This window comes from Centrocercus urophasianus, unplaced genomic scaffold (genome assembly GCF_019232065.1).
Source record: "Centrocercus urophasianus isolate 14NV4802_14NV808 unplaced genomic scaffold, USGS_Curo_1.0 seq_17, whole genome shotgun sequence".
Lineage (NCBI taxonomy): Eukaryota > Metazoa > Chordata > Aves > Galliformes > Phasianidae > Centrocercus > Centrocercus urophasianus.
In genome coordinates this window covers 34,374,008-34,389,167 of record NW_024884722.1, presented here as the reverse complement: position 1 = coordinate 34,389,167, position 15,160 = coordinate 34,374,008, and the positions used below count along the sequence as shown (strand labels likewise).

Here is a 15,160-nt window from a genome sequence, read left to right as displayed (position 1 = left end):
GATTTTGGTCAAGTGCTTGGTTGATCAAGTCTGGAAAGGGCTCCCAAAACAAAGTAAGAAGTATTTCTAAACAAAATTAGATGAGGCTATGCTGGTAAAACAGTTGCTACCAGAAATCTGTCACTTCATCCACACTTACCGTGAAGAGAAACAGCATGCAGCTGAACTATGCAATTCTGCCCCTGGGATTCTTTTTTCTCTTAGCTGCAATAACTTTAACACTATGTTCAGCCACATTTCCACCAGATTGCAGGAACAATGTTTGTTCAGAAGATAATGCTGATGTTCATGACATTGAACTTTTCTCGAACACCATGCCACTGTACAACTTACAGCTCTTCCCACTATCTTCTGCCTCTCTTGCGTGCTACCTAATCTGCTGCTACCAACTAAAATCACCAGTTCCAGTGGTTGCTTGAGTTTTATGTCTGTGTCACAGGAAGAATTATCACTAATCTTTAATTCAGTGGGTGAATGTAAATATGTAATTGCGAATAAGTTAGCATAGGTCAGATCAGTTACCTCAGTAAGAGATCTCTATTGCCAGGTGTGCACCCTGTAAAATAATCACTACCGGAATTAAATATCTGGAACAGAGTTCCCCCTTTATCATAAAGCTGTCTTTACTTTCATTTATAATAACCTGTTGTCTTTGAAGCAAGGGAAACTGATAAGATTGGTGCATCTTTCCCCTGACTCTTTTAGACAGGATTTATCCTGCTTGTTAATTAAATCCGTCTGTAGTGTCCTTCACATGGCCAAACACAATCCTGGGATTAAAATGCAGACATTACAATTATCCATGGCAGATGAGGGATTAGGACTTCCAAACTTCTACTTACACTACTGATCAGTGCAGATGCAATTCTGGATCCCCTGCTTTAATTATGATAAGACACTATTAGCGTTCAGAGCCACGAGCATCCCAAACCATCCCTTGTACAGAGGCACTTTACATGTGCAAGGGATTTTGGCAAAACATAGAATCATAGAAATTGGACCACAGAAAGACTTCTTCAGGTCTCTAGTTCAGCCTTTTGCTTAAAGCATAACCATTGCCAATTCTAGATCAATTCCACCATGGGTTTTTCCTGCTGAGTATTAAAGTCTTCATGGAATCATAGAATGGCCTGAATTGAAAAGGAACACAATGACTATCTCGTTCCAACCCCCTGCTATGTGCAGGGTCACCAACCAGCAGACCAGGCTGCCCAGAGCCACATCCAGCCTGGCCTTGAATGCTTCCAGGGATGGGGCATCCACAACCTCCTTGGGCAACCTGTGAAGAGTGCATCACCCCTCTCTGTGTGAAAACTTCTTCCTAATATCCAACCTAAACCTCCCCTATCTCAGTTTAAAACCATTCCCCCTTGTCCTATCACTATCCACCCTTGTAAAAGTCACTAAGTCTTCCAAGGTTGGAGATCCGGCAGGCTGGGCTATGTAGCTGAAAGTAATTTTGGACAATACCTGTTCTAAATGCATATGACTGGGATTTTTTTTGTTAGACTTCACTACATACACCTGTGCATTGCGTCTCACTTTTTGCCTCTACATATATATATATGTGTGCATGCTTACTGCTTTTGTAGTGAGGATTATTTTTGGTAGTGCATTGATTTCTGTGGCTGCTCTATAACCGTGGGCCTTCTTCTTGCCAACGGTGAGCTACATCTGAGTCACTGGAAGAATCCCCTGGACTCGGCAAGTTGCCTTGGGTCTTGATCTTGTTCACTGGAGCTGACACTGCCACAATAGAGCTCAGTAACAGTTTACTGCACAGGAACCCAAAACGTATCTTTGGACCAAAAGCAAGGCAGAAAATCAAGGGAATATGGAAAGAAAATTACATTCTCCATATCATGCCTTATAATCTCTGTGGTTTGATCTCTGTTTATGCTCCATCGTTGTGCTGCTTTTTTTCCTCTCTCTTTGTCACTCTTGATGTTTTTTCTTCTATTTCAGCATTTCATCCTTGGGTCATATTTCGTCATTCCTTTTACCAGAACATCTCTTCCAGTGTTTCTTCTCTCATAACTACATCATCAATCTGTGCTGCATTGTCTCACTCTTCTCTTTTTCATTTTACGTGGACCTTCTTTGCCATCATGCTTACCATTGCTGCTCCTGCTACCTTATCTCTGTTCTGACATACACCAGTGCTACTCTGGAATGTACTGGCTTGGTACAATGTGGACAGTCAGTGTTTTCCTTCTCCTGCCATGCTATCCCACTCTCTGGCTCTCAGAGAAGCCAACAGAGGGGACATATACAAGGAAAAGAGGCGCAGAGCTGGTCCATGTGAATCTTTTGGTTCCTCTGGGGCTGTGCTGCTCAACTTCTGTCCATTAAGTCAGTGTGGCATCACAGTGATCCTAATTTAAGAGAATAGACAGGATAACATAAAAAGCCAATGGCTTTTCTAATCTATGTTTAGATCTTGTAAGACCATGAGATCTAGCACACGTGCTTGGCCAGATTTCCAGCATAGTGGTGTTGGTGCACAGTTCCCGTGCCTGCTCTCTTTGTGAGTCAGAGGGCAGAGGACTTGGTTTATTTGGATTAAATGTCTTTGCTCTATTAACATTTAAATGCTTTGCCTCAGCTGTAGTCTCAGATGATGAAGGAAGCAAATAAAGCCAACAACTATGGAGCACAGTAGTTGAATCCTTCAAAGTTTCTGTATTGATTTCTGTGTGTTCAAGCCATGAACTTCTTTACTGTTTGATGTTTTGTCATGTCCCATTTCAGAGTGTTTACCTCCTGAACTCCTAATTTTTTACACATTTTGTGATGGGAAGATTTTGAAACAAAAGAAACCATTTTCATGTGAAGGCTTTTGGGTTGAACTGTCCATCATGAACTATCCAGGATCAGGCTTTATTTCTGCTGAAACAGACTGAGAATAAGACTGGACAGGGCAGTAAAATTTCTGCCTTCCATATGCAGGAGAGCATTATTCTAATTACTTAACTCCTCAAGATAAATATTGTACTATTTGATGGTTAATATTAGAATCTAAAATCTGGGATGGAAAGAGCATTTCATATGAAGACATTTTTCTAGGTAGTACTGATCTTTCTGACATTGAATCCAGGTAAATAATATACTTTCTTTTGTATCTCCCTGTTTCTTTTCTTTTTCAGGTTACAAAAGCAGTGCCCAATTGTTCAGGACAAATGATTCTTCATACTCAACCTCTCCTGATTTGTGGGGGCGATGGATTTACTTGTTCCAACTTTGATGGCTGCATAGAGTCTGCCATGAGTCTTGCAGAGACTGTGAGGTCTAATTTATAACTGTTGCTGTTCACTGCTAAACATAGTCTAGATTTATGATTAATTTTTTTTATGATGGATTGAATTTTAGTTTAGTATGAAAGCCACTGGCTTCTATCTTGCAAAAAATAAAGTAATAAAGGAAGATCTAGTGGTGTTCTGTAATAATTACTGAAATGGAATTTAAATGAATTTTCCAGGGTCTGTGATGAGTGGTTACTTTGCTTGATATCTCTAGTCAAAGCCACTGAGTTCTAGCAGCTGTGCTTTCCACGTTGGATGGCTTGCTGTAAGTCTAACCATGTCTCCTGATGTGGACAAAACGCAAAGGAGGCATTCTGGATCTCTGCCACCCTGCTTTCTTACCCTGCAGCTTTCTGAAGCCCTGGTTGCGGCTGGTGGAAGAGCTCATGACAAGAGATTGATGCTGCTGCAGGAAATGATGTGCCCCCAAAATAGACTATTGGCCATGTTAGAGTGACCAGTGCCTTGTGTCTGTGTGCTGGCACAGGCCACCACATCAGGAGCAGCTTTTTCCTCCTCCCAGGCAATGGAGCAGTCACGGTAAAAGCAGCAGGTGGCTTAGCTGCTTTCTCTGGCAAATGCAGAGAAGGAGGGGAAATAATTGAAGCATATTCCATGATAGAGTGTTAATAAGAAAACTATGCTGACATTTCCCATTTGCAGTTAAATCACCACTGCTATAAAAACTGATTTAAAGTAAACAGTTTGTTTGAAAGCAGGATGAGTTCTAGTCAGCTCTATACTTTTCTTTGGCAGAACAAGTGTAGAAATGCAGCAGCAGGCCTAGGGAAGTATATAAATACAGATGTGTTCATTCCCTGAATCAACAGGGAATATGATTTGAATTCCTAAAATAATAGAAAACAAGTGTAACTGTGTCGAAAATACTACCTGTCAGGTTCAAGTACTACTAAGTACTTCTACTAAACAATGTTTCTGGGAAATCCATTTTAAAATTGCTTAGTAATTAACCAAAAAAATCATTTATACTAAGTTTGAATTTACCTTGCCCTCCTAAATCAAATGTCACAAGTTTAGCACTTCTATGTACTACAGCAATAAAAACAAAAAATACTACTTTCCACAGGCAGAATTTTAACCATGCATCCATTAAAGAACTACAATTCTGCCTCTTCCTTAAATCCTCTAATTTCACAAAAATCCTGCATTCACAGGCAACTGAACATAGTAGTTTAATGCTGCTTTTGGCTATTCCTAATGGAGTATTTTAAGTGACCAAGAATGTTAAGACTTAAATTATTTTTTAAAACATCTTCAAAATATATTTTATGGCACCAGCTGGATTCATTGATTATTTTCTACTTTTCTGAAGTAATCAAGTATAAAACTCAATGTTACTGTGTCTGCTCCAATCAGCTCTGAACGTGTAGGTTTCCATCACTGAGTGGTGAGCACATATGTGAGCAGGTCTTCTACACTTGAATTCCTTTTTCCCAAGGAGAAAGGTAGCCATTCCACATGGCCCTGGAATAAACTTGTCAAGGAGTTTAGTACTGGTTTGGTCTAGCTCAAAAGCAACTGAAGTCCAAGCTGAAGCAAAGTTTGATATTGCAGTGTTGGAAAACCTAGATGAAAAGAAGCAAAACAGAGGAACTAGTTATATTTTTCATATTTGCTTTTCAGCTTCCATCCAGGTGTCCTCCAGGAATAGGTTCTTAAAGGAGAAACATTTATTCTTTGATGCTGAACCACACACAACAGTATCCCACTGGGTGGTCAGTACCCTTAGAAGCTGCCACCATGGCAGTGGGGAGCACCATTGCTAGACCCATTTGATGGCTTATGGGACTCTATCCAACCAGTTGTTGTCTATCCAAACTCTGCCTTAGTGCACAGAGAAGGATGTGGGAATAAAGTCAGTTGTGTCCTTGCAAGGGTGAAGGGGCAGCTTGCAGGTTTACCTGTCTGCTTGGATATGCTCTTTTAGTCTTCGCTCTTTCTGTCCCTTGTTTCAAAGCCGCTTAAAGCACACTAAAATTTGCACTTCCTTTCCCTTCTTCAATTCTGAATGCTACTGAACCACTGAAAAGCCAAATGTATAACCTTCCTGAAAAGCATGTGGCATGCAGAAAACAGAAAAGGAGACATCTTTGACATAACACTAAATTGTCTCTGTAGCTGCCTCACAAATAGGGATGCTTCAGAGAGTAATGATGCCTGACGTCAGAAGCAGACCTAAGTACTGCAAATGGCAGAAAGGCAAAGCTACCTCTGACCCTAGCCATTCAGCCATCCTACAGTTTTGGTCATTGTTAGACCTCAGAATACCTGGTAATCACAGATTCAGAGATTTTAAGGCCAGAATTCTGATCAAACTTGAATCATGGTGAGTCTCAAATGCTAAGTGCTCCCATCATTCCCAATTTCATGACAGTCTATCAAAATGCCTCTTTCTTATTGTTTCTTCAGATTCAGTCAATTTAAACAATTTTTTTTTTTTTTAAGATGGAGTGTTAAGTACTCACAGACACATTCCTCTGCAGGAAATCCCCAGCATGGGGCAGCTTGGTCTCCCTGTAGCAATGTCTGATTTCCTATATACAGGGAGACAACGTGGCCAGGTTTCCCATGCAAGGTTGGTAGTGAGTGGTGGGTCGTGAGTGGTGATGTTTCAAAGAGGCCACTGCATCCTAACAGATACAGGCAGCAGACTTGTCTGGTGGATTTCCTCAGCCTTGCTCAGATAGAGGGAATTTTTGGTTAACTGGCATATCCATCAATTATGAGCCATGTCTCCCTGTTCCCAGACATGGCAATGGTTGTGTATGTTCTGCTGGATGTCACAAACCGCAGCTAATGCCCAAAGACTTCAGCTGAATTAAAGCATTTCAGCTCTCAAATGACTACATTATTGTCTTCCTCTTGAAGGAAAGATGGGGCCATAGATGTTCAAAGCATTTTAACTCACTGTTGTGTTAACTTGCACCCAGTGACTATCCCTTGGCTGAGCTCTTCATCCCTTCACTGAACCCATCAGAGCCACAAAGCTCATCTCCAAAAAGTGCTATTACAGACCTGTTTATAGAGCTCCCTTTACTCTCAGCTTTACAACCATCCTGATATTTATTGGATAAGAAACATGGCCTGGCACGCAAGGCCCAGGTGGTTTCTGCAGTATGCTGAAGATAACTTTCTGACACACGTGGTGGAGGACCCAAAAAGGAGGGGTGTGCTAATTGACCTTGCTTTTACTAACAAGGAAGGGCTTGTCAGGGATGTGAAGACTGGGGGAAGGTTGGGATGCAGTGATGATGAGATGGTGGATTTCAAGATTTTGTGTGGAAGAAACAATGCAATAAGTAGAATTGCTTCTACCCTGGACTTCAAGAGAATCAACTTTGACTTCTTCAAAGACCTGTTTGGAGGTATCGTATGGATTGGAGTGTTAGAAGGTAAGGAGGCTCATGAGAGCTGGCGCTTGAACACCACTTCTTCCAAGCTCAAGATTGGTGCATCCCTAAGAGTAAGAAATCAGGGAAAGCGGCAAGAGGCCTGTGTGGATGAACAAAGAAGTCATGGATAAACTGAAAGGAAAGAAAAAGGTCCATGAAATGTGGAAAAAGGGCCTGTCCACCTGGGAAGAATGTAGGAATGTTGCCAGGGCCTGCAGGGATCACAGAATCATAGAATGGCCTGGATTGAAAAGGACCTCAAAGTTTCAACCCCCCTGCTATGTGCAGGATTGCCAACCAGCAGACCAGGCTGCCCAGAGCCACATCCAGTCTGGCCTTGAATGCCTCCAGGGATGGGGCATCCACAACCTCCTTGGGCCATCTGTGAACAGTGCATCACCCCTCTCTGTGTGAAAACTTCTTCCTAATATCCAACCTAAACCTCCCCTATCTCAGTTTAAAACCATTCCCCCTTGTCCTGTCACTATCCACTCTCATATACAGCTGTTCCCCCTCCTGTTTATATCTTCCTTTCAAGCATTGGAAAGCCACAATGAGGTCTCCCCAGAACCTTCTTTTCTGCAAGCTAAACAAGCCCAGTTCCCTCAATCTTTCTTCATAGGAGAGGTGCTCCAGCCCTCTGATCATCTTAGTGGCCCTCCTCTGGACCCATTCCAAGACCTCTGCATTTTTCTTGTACTCCAAGCTTGGGTGTAGTGCTCCAGATGGGGCCTCACAAGAGCCGAACAATCCATCCTTGAAATCCATACTTCTCCAATTTAGAGAGAAGAATATGGTGAGGGACCACATCAAAGGCTTTGCAGAAGTCCTAACAGATGACATCCATTGCCCTTCCCCTGTCCACTGATGCCATCACTCCATCATAGAAGACCACCAGATTGGTCAGGCACAATCTGCCCTTGGTGAAACCATGCTGGCTGTCTCAAATCATCTCTTTATCTCATATGTGCCTTAACATAGCTTCTAGGAGGATCTACTCCATGATCTACCCAGACACAGAAGTGAGGCTTACCAGCCTGTAGTTCCCCAGGTCATCCTTTTGACCTTTCTTAAAAATAGTTGTAATGTTTCCCTTTTTCCAGTCACAGGGGACTTCACCAGACAGCCGTGATTTTACAAATATGGTAGAGAGTGGCTCAGCAATCACATCAACCACCTCTCAGAACCCTAGGATGGATATGTGGCCCCATGGAATTACATACATTCAGTTTCATGAGGAGGTCTTAGACTTGTTCCACTGTTATAGTGGGATGGAATCCACTCCTCTCACCCACACCTAGGGCTTCAGGGTCCTGGCAGTCATGGGGAGGAGCCTGAACATCAGTGAAGACCAAGGCAAAGCACTTACTGAGCACCTCAGCTTTTTCCATGGCAGAGGAAGCCAGATATCTGTCCTCATTTATCAGAGGGGGAATGCTCTCTTTGGCCTGCCTCCTCCTGCCTATGTACCCATAGAACCCCTTCTTGTTATTTTTCATATCCCTTGCCAATTTCAGCTCTATCTGTGCCTTGGCTTTCCTAATCTTATTTTTACATGTGCAGACAACGTCCCTATATTCTTCCCAGGCTACACAACCCTGCTTCCATTTCCTGCGCTTTTCGCTTTTTCTCTGTTTAAGCTGCAGTTCCTTGCTCAGCCATGCTGGTTGCCTGCCTCCCCTGCTCAACTTCTGCTGGGGAATGGAGAGCTCTTGTGTTCTCAGAAGGATGTCCTTAAAGAGCTGCCAGCTTTGTTCTGCTCCTATACCCTCAAGGACACTTTCCCAGGGGATCCCATCTAGCAATTCCTTGAGTAGCCAGAAGTTTGCTCTCCTGGAGCTCAGGGTCCTGACTACTTTTTCTAGGCCTGCATTCCTCCAGATCACAAATTTCATAATGGCATTTTCACTGCCTCCAGTCTGAACTTCTCTAACACTCTCCTCCACATTTGTGAGCACCAGGTCCTGTAGGACTTCACCTCGGGTCAGTCCATCAAATACCTGGACCAGAACGTTATGCTCAACAGACTCCAGAAATCTCCTGGATTGTCTGCCACCCGCTGTGCCACTATTCCAGCAGATAGGGTGTTGAAATCTCCCATCAGAACAAGAGCCTGCAAGAGCAACACTCCCTGCTGCTGAAGCAAGGAGGCCTCATCAACAGGCTCCCTCTGATCAGGTGGCCTGTAGCAGAGTCAGAGGGTGGTCATCAGTAGCGCAGAGTCTGACTGGAGGCCTGTAACTAGCAGTGTTCCCCCGGAGTCAGTGCTGGGTCCAGTCCTGCTCAGCATCTTCATCAGCAACCTGCTGATGATACAAAGCTGGGAGGAGTGGATGGCATGCTGGAAGGCTGTGCTACCATTCAACAAGATCTGTACAGACTGGAGAGCTGGGCAGGAAGGAGCCTGATGAGATTTAACAAGGGCAAGTGTAGAGTCTTGCACATGGGGAGGAATAACCACATGCAGCTCAGGGGCTGACCTGCTGGACATGAGCTCTGTGGAGAAGAACCTGGGGGTCCTGATGGACAACAGGTTGGCCATGATCCCCTTGTGGCCAAGAAGGCCAGTGGAATCCTGGGTGCATTAAAAAGACCGTGGCCAGTAGGTTGAGGGATATTATCCTCCTCCTCTACTCTGCCCTGGTGAGGCCACATTTAGACTGCTGTGTCCAGTTCTGGGCTCCCCTGTTCAAAAAAGACAGGGATCTCCTGGAAGCAGATCAGCAGAGGACCACAAAGATGATGAAGGACGTGGAGCATCTTCCATATGAGAAAAGGCTGAGTAACCTGGGTCTGTTCAGCCCGGGGAAAAGAAGACTGAGGGAGAGATCTGATAAATGTTTATAAATTTGTAAAGGGAGGAGGGAGGTGTATTGATGAGGCCAGGCTCTTCTTGGTGGTGCATAGAAATAGGACAAAGAGTAATGGCCTACACTACATGAACATAGGAAGTTCATGCTAACATGTGGAAGAACTTCCTTTACATAATGGTGATGGAGCACTGGAACAGACTGCCTAGAGAGGAGGTGGATTCTCCTTCTCTGCAGATATTCAAGACCTGTCTGGATGCCTACCTGTGCAAACTCTTGTAGAGAATCTGATTTAGCAGGAGGGTTGTATTGATGATCTCTTGAAGTCCCTTCCAACTCCTGCAGTTCTGTGATTCTGTAATCTGAAATCCAATATCCACAGTCCCAGCAAGGGCAGCTCTGCTTGTCTGATGTCCCATGGGTCCCTCAGGACAGAAGCTGGGTGCGGATAGTATCCATATGGGCTGTGGTGAGAAGAGGTAAGCCTTGTGGAAGAGCATCCTGCTGCAGGCTGAATTAGTCTTGGACTAGCTCTCAGACAAGAAGCTGGGGACGTATCCAGCAGCCCAAGCCCATAGCTTCTTCTGAAGACCTCCAGTCCTCTGCTGTGGCCAGGCACAGCCTCATCCCAATTACTTCATCCAGGCTGCCTCTGCCAGGCTGCAAGGCAAACATCTTGCCATCCTGCCTGCACAGGTCACATGGGGGCTGTTAGCTGGAGTAACTCTCAGAGCTGTAAAATAAAATACACATTGCTCTTGGAAGACATAAAGATGTTGTGTTGGATGCATTTTATAGGAATTTAGCTCATTTCTAACGAGAGCTAGGAAGAGATGATGGGTGCACAGCTCCTCAATTCGTAAACTGGATCCCTTTAATGAGGCCATAATTTTGTGCAAGCATGTAAAAATAAATTGAGGTTGATTTAGTTTAGGTGTTTTTGTTTGTTTGTTTGTTTTTTAGTTTTTAAGAGGCAGCTGCGGATGGGAGGTGCTTCCCAGCTGAAAACACACGATTGGTTTCCATGGCACTGTGACACCTCCCTACAGCCAAAGCCTGCTTTCCAGGTTTGGGGATGCTTTGCTTGGCTGCCCAGTGCTGCAAAGTGCAGCATGACCAGGAAGTTGGCGTGGGGCCAGGGGCAATGAGGGCTCTTCCCAAGCTGCTGGGAGCTGAGCCTCTGTGACGAGATTCTTGTGGGGCCATAGCTGGCTTTGGCTTAATCCAGGCTCTGGCTCGGATGTTCTGTTCATAAGCCGCTTTGTGTGGCAGAGCTGAAACCCTCAAATCTGGAGCTGCCTGCTGCCACTCTGCCCATCTCACCATGTGGCCCTGCTGTGAGACTTGCCCAGATTTTGCTGAACTCTAACATTTCTCTTGCACCTTTGGTAATGATATTCCTGAGCATCACTGTATTTGGGTATCTTGGGCATGACGTCCAGCAGGGAAAAGCCTAGTGCACTGAGCAGTTCCTGGCTTCCCTCTCCTCTTGAATGGCTCCAAACATGGGGATAGGTCTCAGCAGGGCAGGGGGGTGTGTGCAGCTGTAGGAATAGAGCCTGCTCCACACCGGTCACGAGGACACTGTGGTGAACCACAGCTCAGTTGGAAATTATCTTTTGGGCACAGGGTTCCTGCCAAACCCAATGGCACCTCCTCCTTCACCTGTGCTGGTGCTGGAAATGTCCTTTCTTTCTCAGCCCTATCGCCCTGAAGATCTCTGCACCAGGGTATCGTGCACGTCACGATTTACAACGGAGCACGCCCTGTTGCAGTGCTGAGCTTTCATTTCCCTGGTGTGTTTTGATTGTGGAAGTGATGCTTACAGCATGCGCACAGAGCCCTGGGCAGATTTGGCCGTCCTCTGCCTTTTTCAGCCCAGAAGGGGTGAAAAAGAAATGCTGGCAAGTAATGCTCAGTGAGTGCTGGGATATGGATCTCATATATATGTAGAACTGGGACAAAGGAGGAGGAGGTGAACTCAGACCACTCTTTCACTACCTTCCAAGCTCAACACCCCAAGTCCTAGCTACTGGGCAAATGATGGACATGCGTGTGGCCATTCCCCATAGTGGATAAAGGAATGTGATACGTCTTATATTCTGTCCTTTTGCTCAAAACTACCTAAAAATATATGCTTGAAGTTTTCTCATGGGACCTTTCCTCTCTCCTTACTTGCCTGCAAGTATTGCTTTTGAGTTTGGTCAGTAAGAAAATGATCCATTCCTGCATGAACTGTTCTAGAAATTTTTTTTCAGAAAATGCATAATTTCTTGCTTCTGGTTTTCTCTGGAGGTTATAAAATCCTAAGCCACCCACACAAAGTGAGTGGAAGTATTTGGTGACATGAGTGGCGCTCCTCCTGGCCTTGGCACCATGGCTGACTGTTGAAGGGGTACAGTACACAGCTCATGTCCTGATGAAAAAAGCTGATATGGGGCATCCTGCCATGCCCAGATTTTCTGTGTCCATCTGTGTGTGCAGATGAGCAAAACATACATCCCAAACCCATGGGTGTTAAAGAAATCCCTGCTTGAAGGAGACCAGAGGGGTAATTCTGGCTTGATTGCACTCACTCTTTGAATAATGAAATTAGCTTTTCTGGAGTCTCATGGAGGGCCAAGTCTAATTTTCTTGCAGAAAAATATACACCGTGCTCTTGATGCACATGCATTTATAGTGAAATTTGAGCTACACATCAGCTATAAAAAAGTAACTCTTATTCCCAGTTGAGAGTTGCTAGAACAAGAGCCAGGCTCCACCTATGCCTGAGCATATTTTTGCTAGCTGCACTTAAGTCCAAAAAGCAGAGCAGAAGTGTAGCTGTAAACCTCACTGAAAAAGCACTGACGGCCTTAACTGTGTTTGCTGGCTAAGTGAAAGCCAGGGATGAGCTCTGTGAAAGGCAAATGTGTGGCTGATCCACAGCCAAAGCTGGCAAAACTTCTTTAATCCACACAGCAGTTTCCAACCAGCCGTGGCTACAGGGAGTTTCACTGGGTGTTTCTGCTCCTTGCTTCCGGGTTGGCAAGGAGAGATGGCCTTGAGAGCCACACTTTCTGGAAGGATTTACTCTCTGTGGGTGCTGTATTTCCTAGCTGTTTCCCAAAACCCTGTTGGGAATGGGGTCTTCTCCCCATAGCTGAGCATGCTGCAGGCTGGTTATGGGAAGATCATGATAAAAGCAGAAGGAAAACTTTGGAGTCTACTACTCACGTGAATTCTTCATGTCCCTGTCAAACAGGGAACTCTGTGGGAGTGGTACCTGGCATTTTACAGGGCTGCTTGGAGCATCACAGACCCAATGGGAAGCAGGAGGTCTCTCACAATTATTTGCTGTCATTGCAGTGGCTCATCTAATCCTGCCTTGGCAGTGGTCATGTTGACAGACGGCTGTGCAGGCTGCTGAAATAAAGCCACAGAGCAGTGTCATCTCTTGGGTGACTTCCGATCTGCATTTCATCCCTTTATTGGGGGTTTTAAAAAACCAAAAGGCATTGACACCAGGGAAAGGCATAAAAAGGCATACGGATGCATTGCTCAGCCTAAGGATATGGTGGGCCAGGTAGCTGCAGAGGCTCAGGTAGGGATGGATCCAGTCTGAAGCAGTAAGAAGGAGCTGTATATTTGAGGGAGAAATTACAGTTCTAGTGGTATCTCTGTGCCCAAAGCTCCTTACCTTTATAAGCAACGAACGGCGGGACAAGTGTGTAGGAAGGAGGCTGAAATTGCAAAAGCTGAAGGTGATTTGTGTGATGCTGTCTTACTGGAGGCATTAGTTCCCAAATAGATGCATCATTTATTAGTGCAGGCAGCACTGATGGCATCTGTTAAACCATCACTGATGTTGTACATGTGGTGTCAAAGACAGGAGTCTGGCATATCAAGTTTGCACTGGGAAACCTTACCCCTAACAACTGATGAGTGAGTTTTTGGCTTGTAAATAGGTTAATCTACTCCCTTTACCTCTTCTGGGAAAATGCCTCCCCATCCATCAGCATGGGGTGAGACACACCTGCATGTCTCCCATATGGAGATAAGGGTGATCATCAGCAAGCAAGTGGAGCTCTGCGCATACCACCGTAGGGCAGTCCATACTGACAGTGCACGTAGGGATGGAGAGATGGCTGCAAAGATGAAAGTAAAAATCCTTTCAACCTACAGGTCCCACAGACATCTTGGTCACCGGTATGTGTAGAATTGACCCTTTTGTTTTGGAAGGTGTGCATTATCCTCAGCAGGTAGATAATGCACAGGAATCAAACAGCTAATAATGCTGCGTAGCTGAGGATCTCACATGCTTATCTTCAAATATTGCCAGAGAGACAGTGCTTGTTTGAAATGATTCATCTGACCTGTAGCAGCCCAGCTCAAGGGAATAATAGAAATAGGGGTATGGGGCTAGATGATCTTTTACTTTTTTTTTTTTTTTTTTTAACCCAAGCCATTCTATGACTCCATGATTGACTTGACTCTTTGATCTACTCCCAGGGAGAGATCTTATGTAGTAGAAATGCTAAGTCATGGCCTGAAATAATGATTGAGCACCTGTTAGGAAGGCAGGGAGCTTAGGTGTAACCAATGAACATGGGTGACCAGAAGGAGTGGAGCCAGGATTCACCATTTCCCAGACGTTATTGAAGGGTTGGCAGTGGGGATCCCTTGATTTTGATGGTCAGGATCTGAAGGGGTTCAGGATCTGAGCTGCTTCAGTCTAAGCAGAGCAACTAAGCAGGTCTTTCTCTTCATTGGCAAAACCTCTGAAGCTCAATGATGTGGTGAAATGAAACAAAGAAATCACAAAACAAAGAAATGTTTCCTTAACTGTTCATTAGTGCTTGGTGCTCCTTTCTGGGATCTATCCAAACAGAAATTCAACGATACACATCTGTGGCTTTCCGTCTTCCTCACTCTTTGCTCCTGGGCCCAAGGGAAAATCTGGAATGGGAAGAGCTGGTAAGATGCAAAGAAGTGACACAGCACAGAAATGGCCCTGAAGACATTAGAACCAGGCCAGCCCCCAGAGGCCTGGTGGGTGCATCATTGCAGCGGAGAGCACGTGGGCCAGCCCTGAGTCCTTCCTGTTTGTTTTAGGGGTCTCTTTCTCTTCAGGGAAGACCATAATGTACAGGTGGCTAGTTTGAGCCGGGATGGAATTATTTTCTTCAGAGTGTCAAACATCAGTGTTAATAGCTGCAGAATCACAGAATGGCCAGGGTTGGAAGGGACCTCAAGGATCATGAATCTCCAGCCACAGGCAGGGCCACCAACCTCCACATTTAATACCAGCCCAGGCTGCCCAGCGTCCCATCCAGCCTGGCCTTGAACACCTCCAGGGACAGGGCGTAAGTGACGCAGTGATGTACAGAGGCAAGGCCATGCTCAGTGAAGGACCTGGGGATCTGGGAGAGAACAGAATGAGGACAGCTGACTGAAGCTGGTCAAAGGAATATTCCATACCATGTGACATCATGTGGAAGGAGTTCTGAAGGTGATGGGAGTTCGTCTCGCTCTCTTCCACTTGGGGGGCTCATTGGGCATTTGCTGGGTGAGCAATTGCTTGTGTACTGCTTGTTATATGCATTTGTTATATGCATTTAGTCATAACTACATTCCTTTTCTCTTAGTAAATAGC

General features: G+C 44.9%; 2 protein-coding genes across 6 annotated transcripts in view; one reads left to right on the top strand and one right to left on the bottom strand.

Moving 5' to 3' along the window:
* RNLS (renalase, FAD dependent amine oxidase) overlaps positions 1-3,475 on the top strand; it is a 65,975-nt gene extending 62,500 nt beyond the window's left edge. For all 3 annotated transcript variants that reach the window (XM_042818452.1, XM_042818451.1, XM_042818450.1), the window contains one exon: positions 3,147-3,475. In XM_042818452.1, the coding sequence (XP_042674386.1) occupies positions 3,147-3,299 (153 nt within the window). In that variant the 3' untranslated portion in view covers positions 3,300-3,475. The remainder of the gene's footprint in view (positions 1-3,146) is intronic.
* Positions 3,476-4,414: 939 nt separating this feature from the next.
* Positions 4,415-15,160, bottom strand: part of PTEN (phosphatase and tensin homolog) — a 98,600-nt gene continuing 87,854 nt past the window's right edge. The window contains exons 8-10 of one of the 3 annotated variants that reach the window (XM_042818447.1): positions 14,351-14,463; positions 13,541-13,652; positions 12,782-12,930 (exon numbers count right to left, since the gene is read on the bottom strand). In XM_042818447.1, the coding sequence (XP_042674381.1) occupies positions 12,865-12,930; positions 13,541-13,652; positions 14,351-14,463 (291 nt within the window). In that variant the 3' untranslated portion in view covers positions 12,782-12,864. Of the gene's footprint in view, positions 4,889-12,781; positions 12,931-13,540; positions 13,653-14,350; positions 14,464-15,160 lie in introns of those variants that run through there. The other 2 variants (XM_042818448.1, XM_042818446.1) reach the window with 2 other exon arrangements.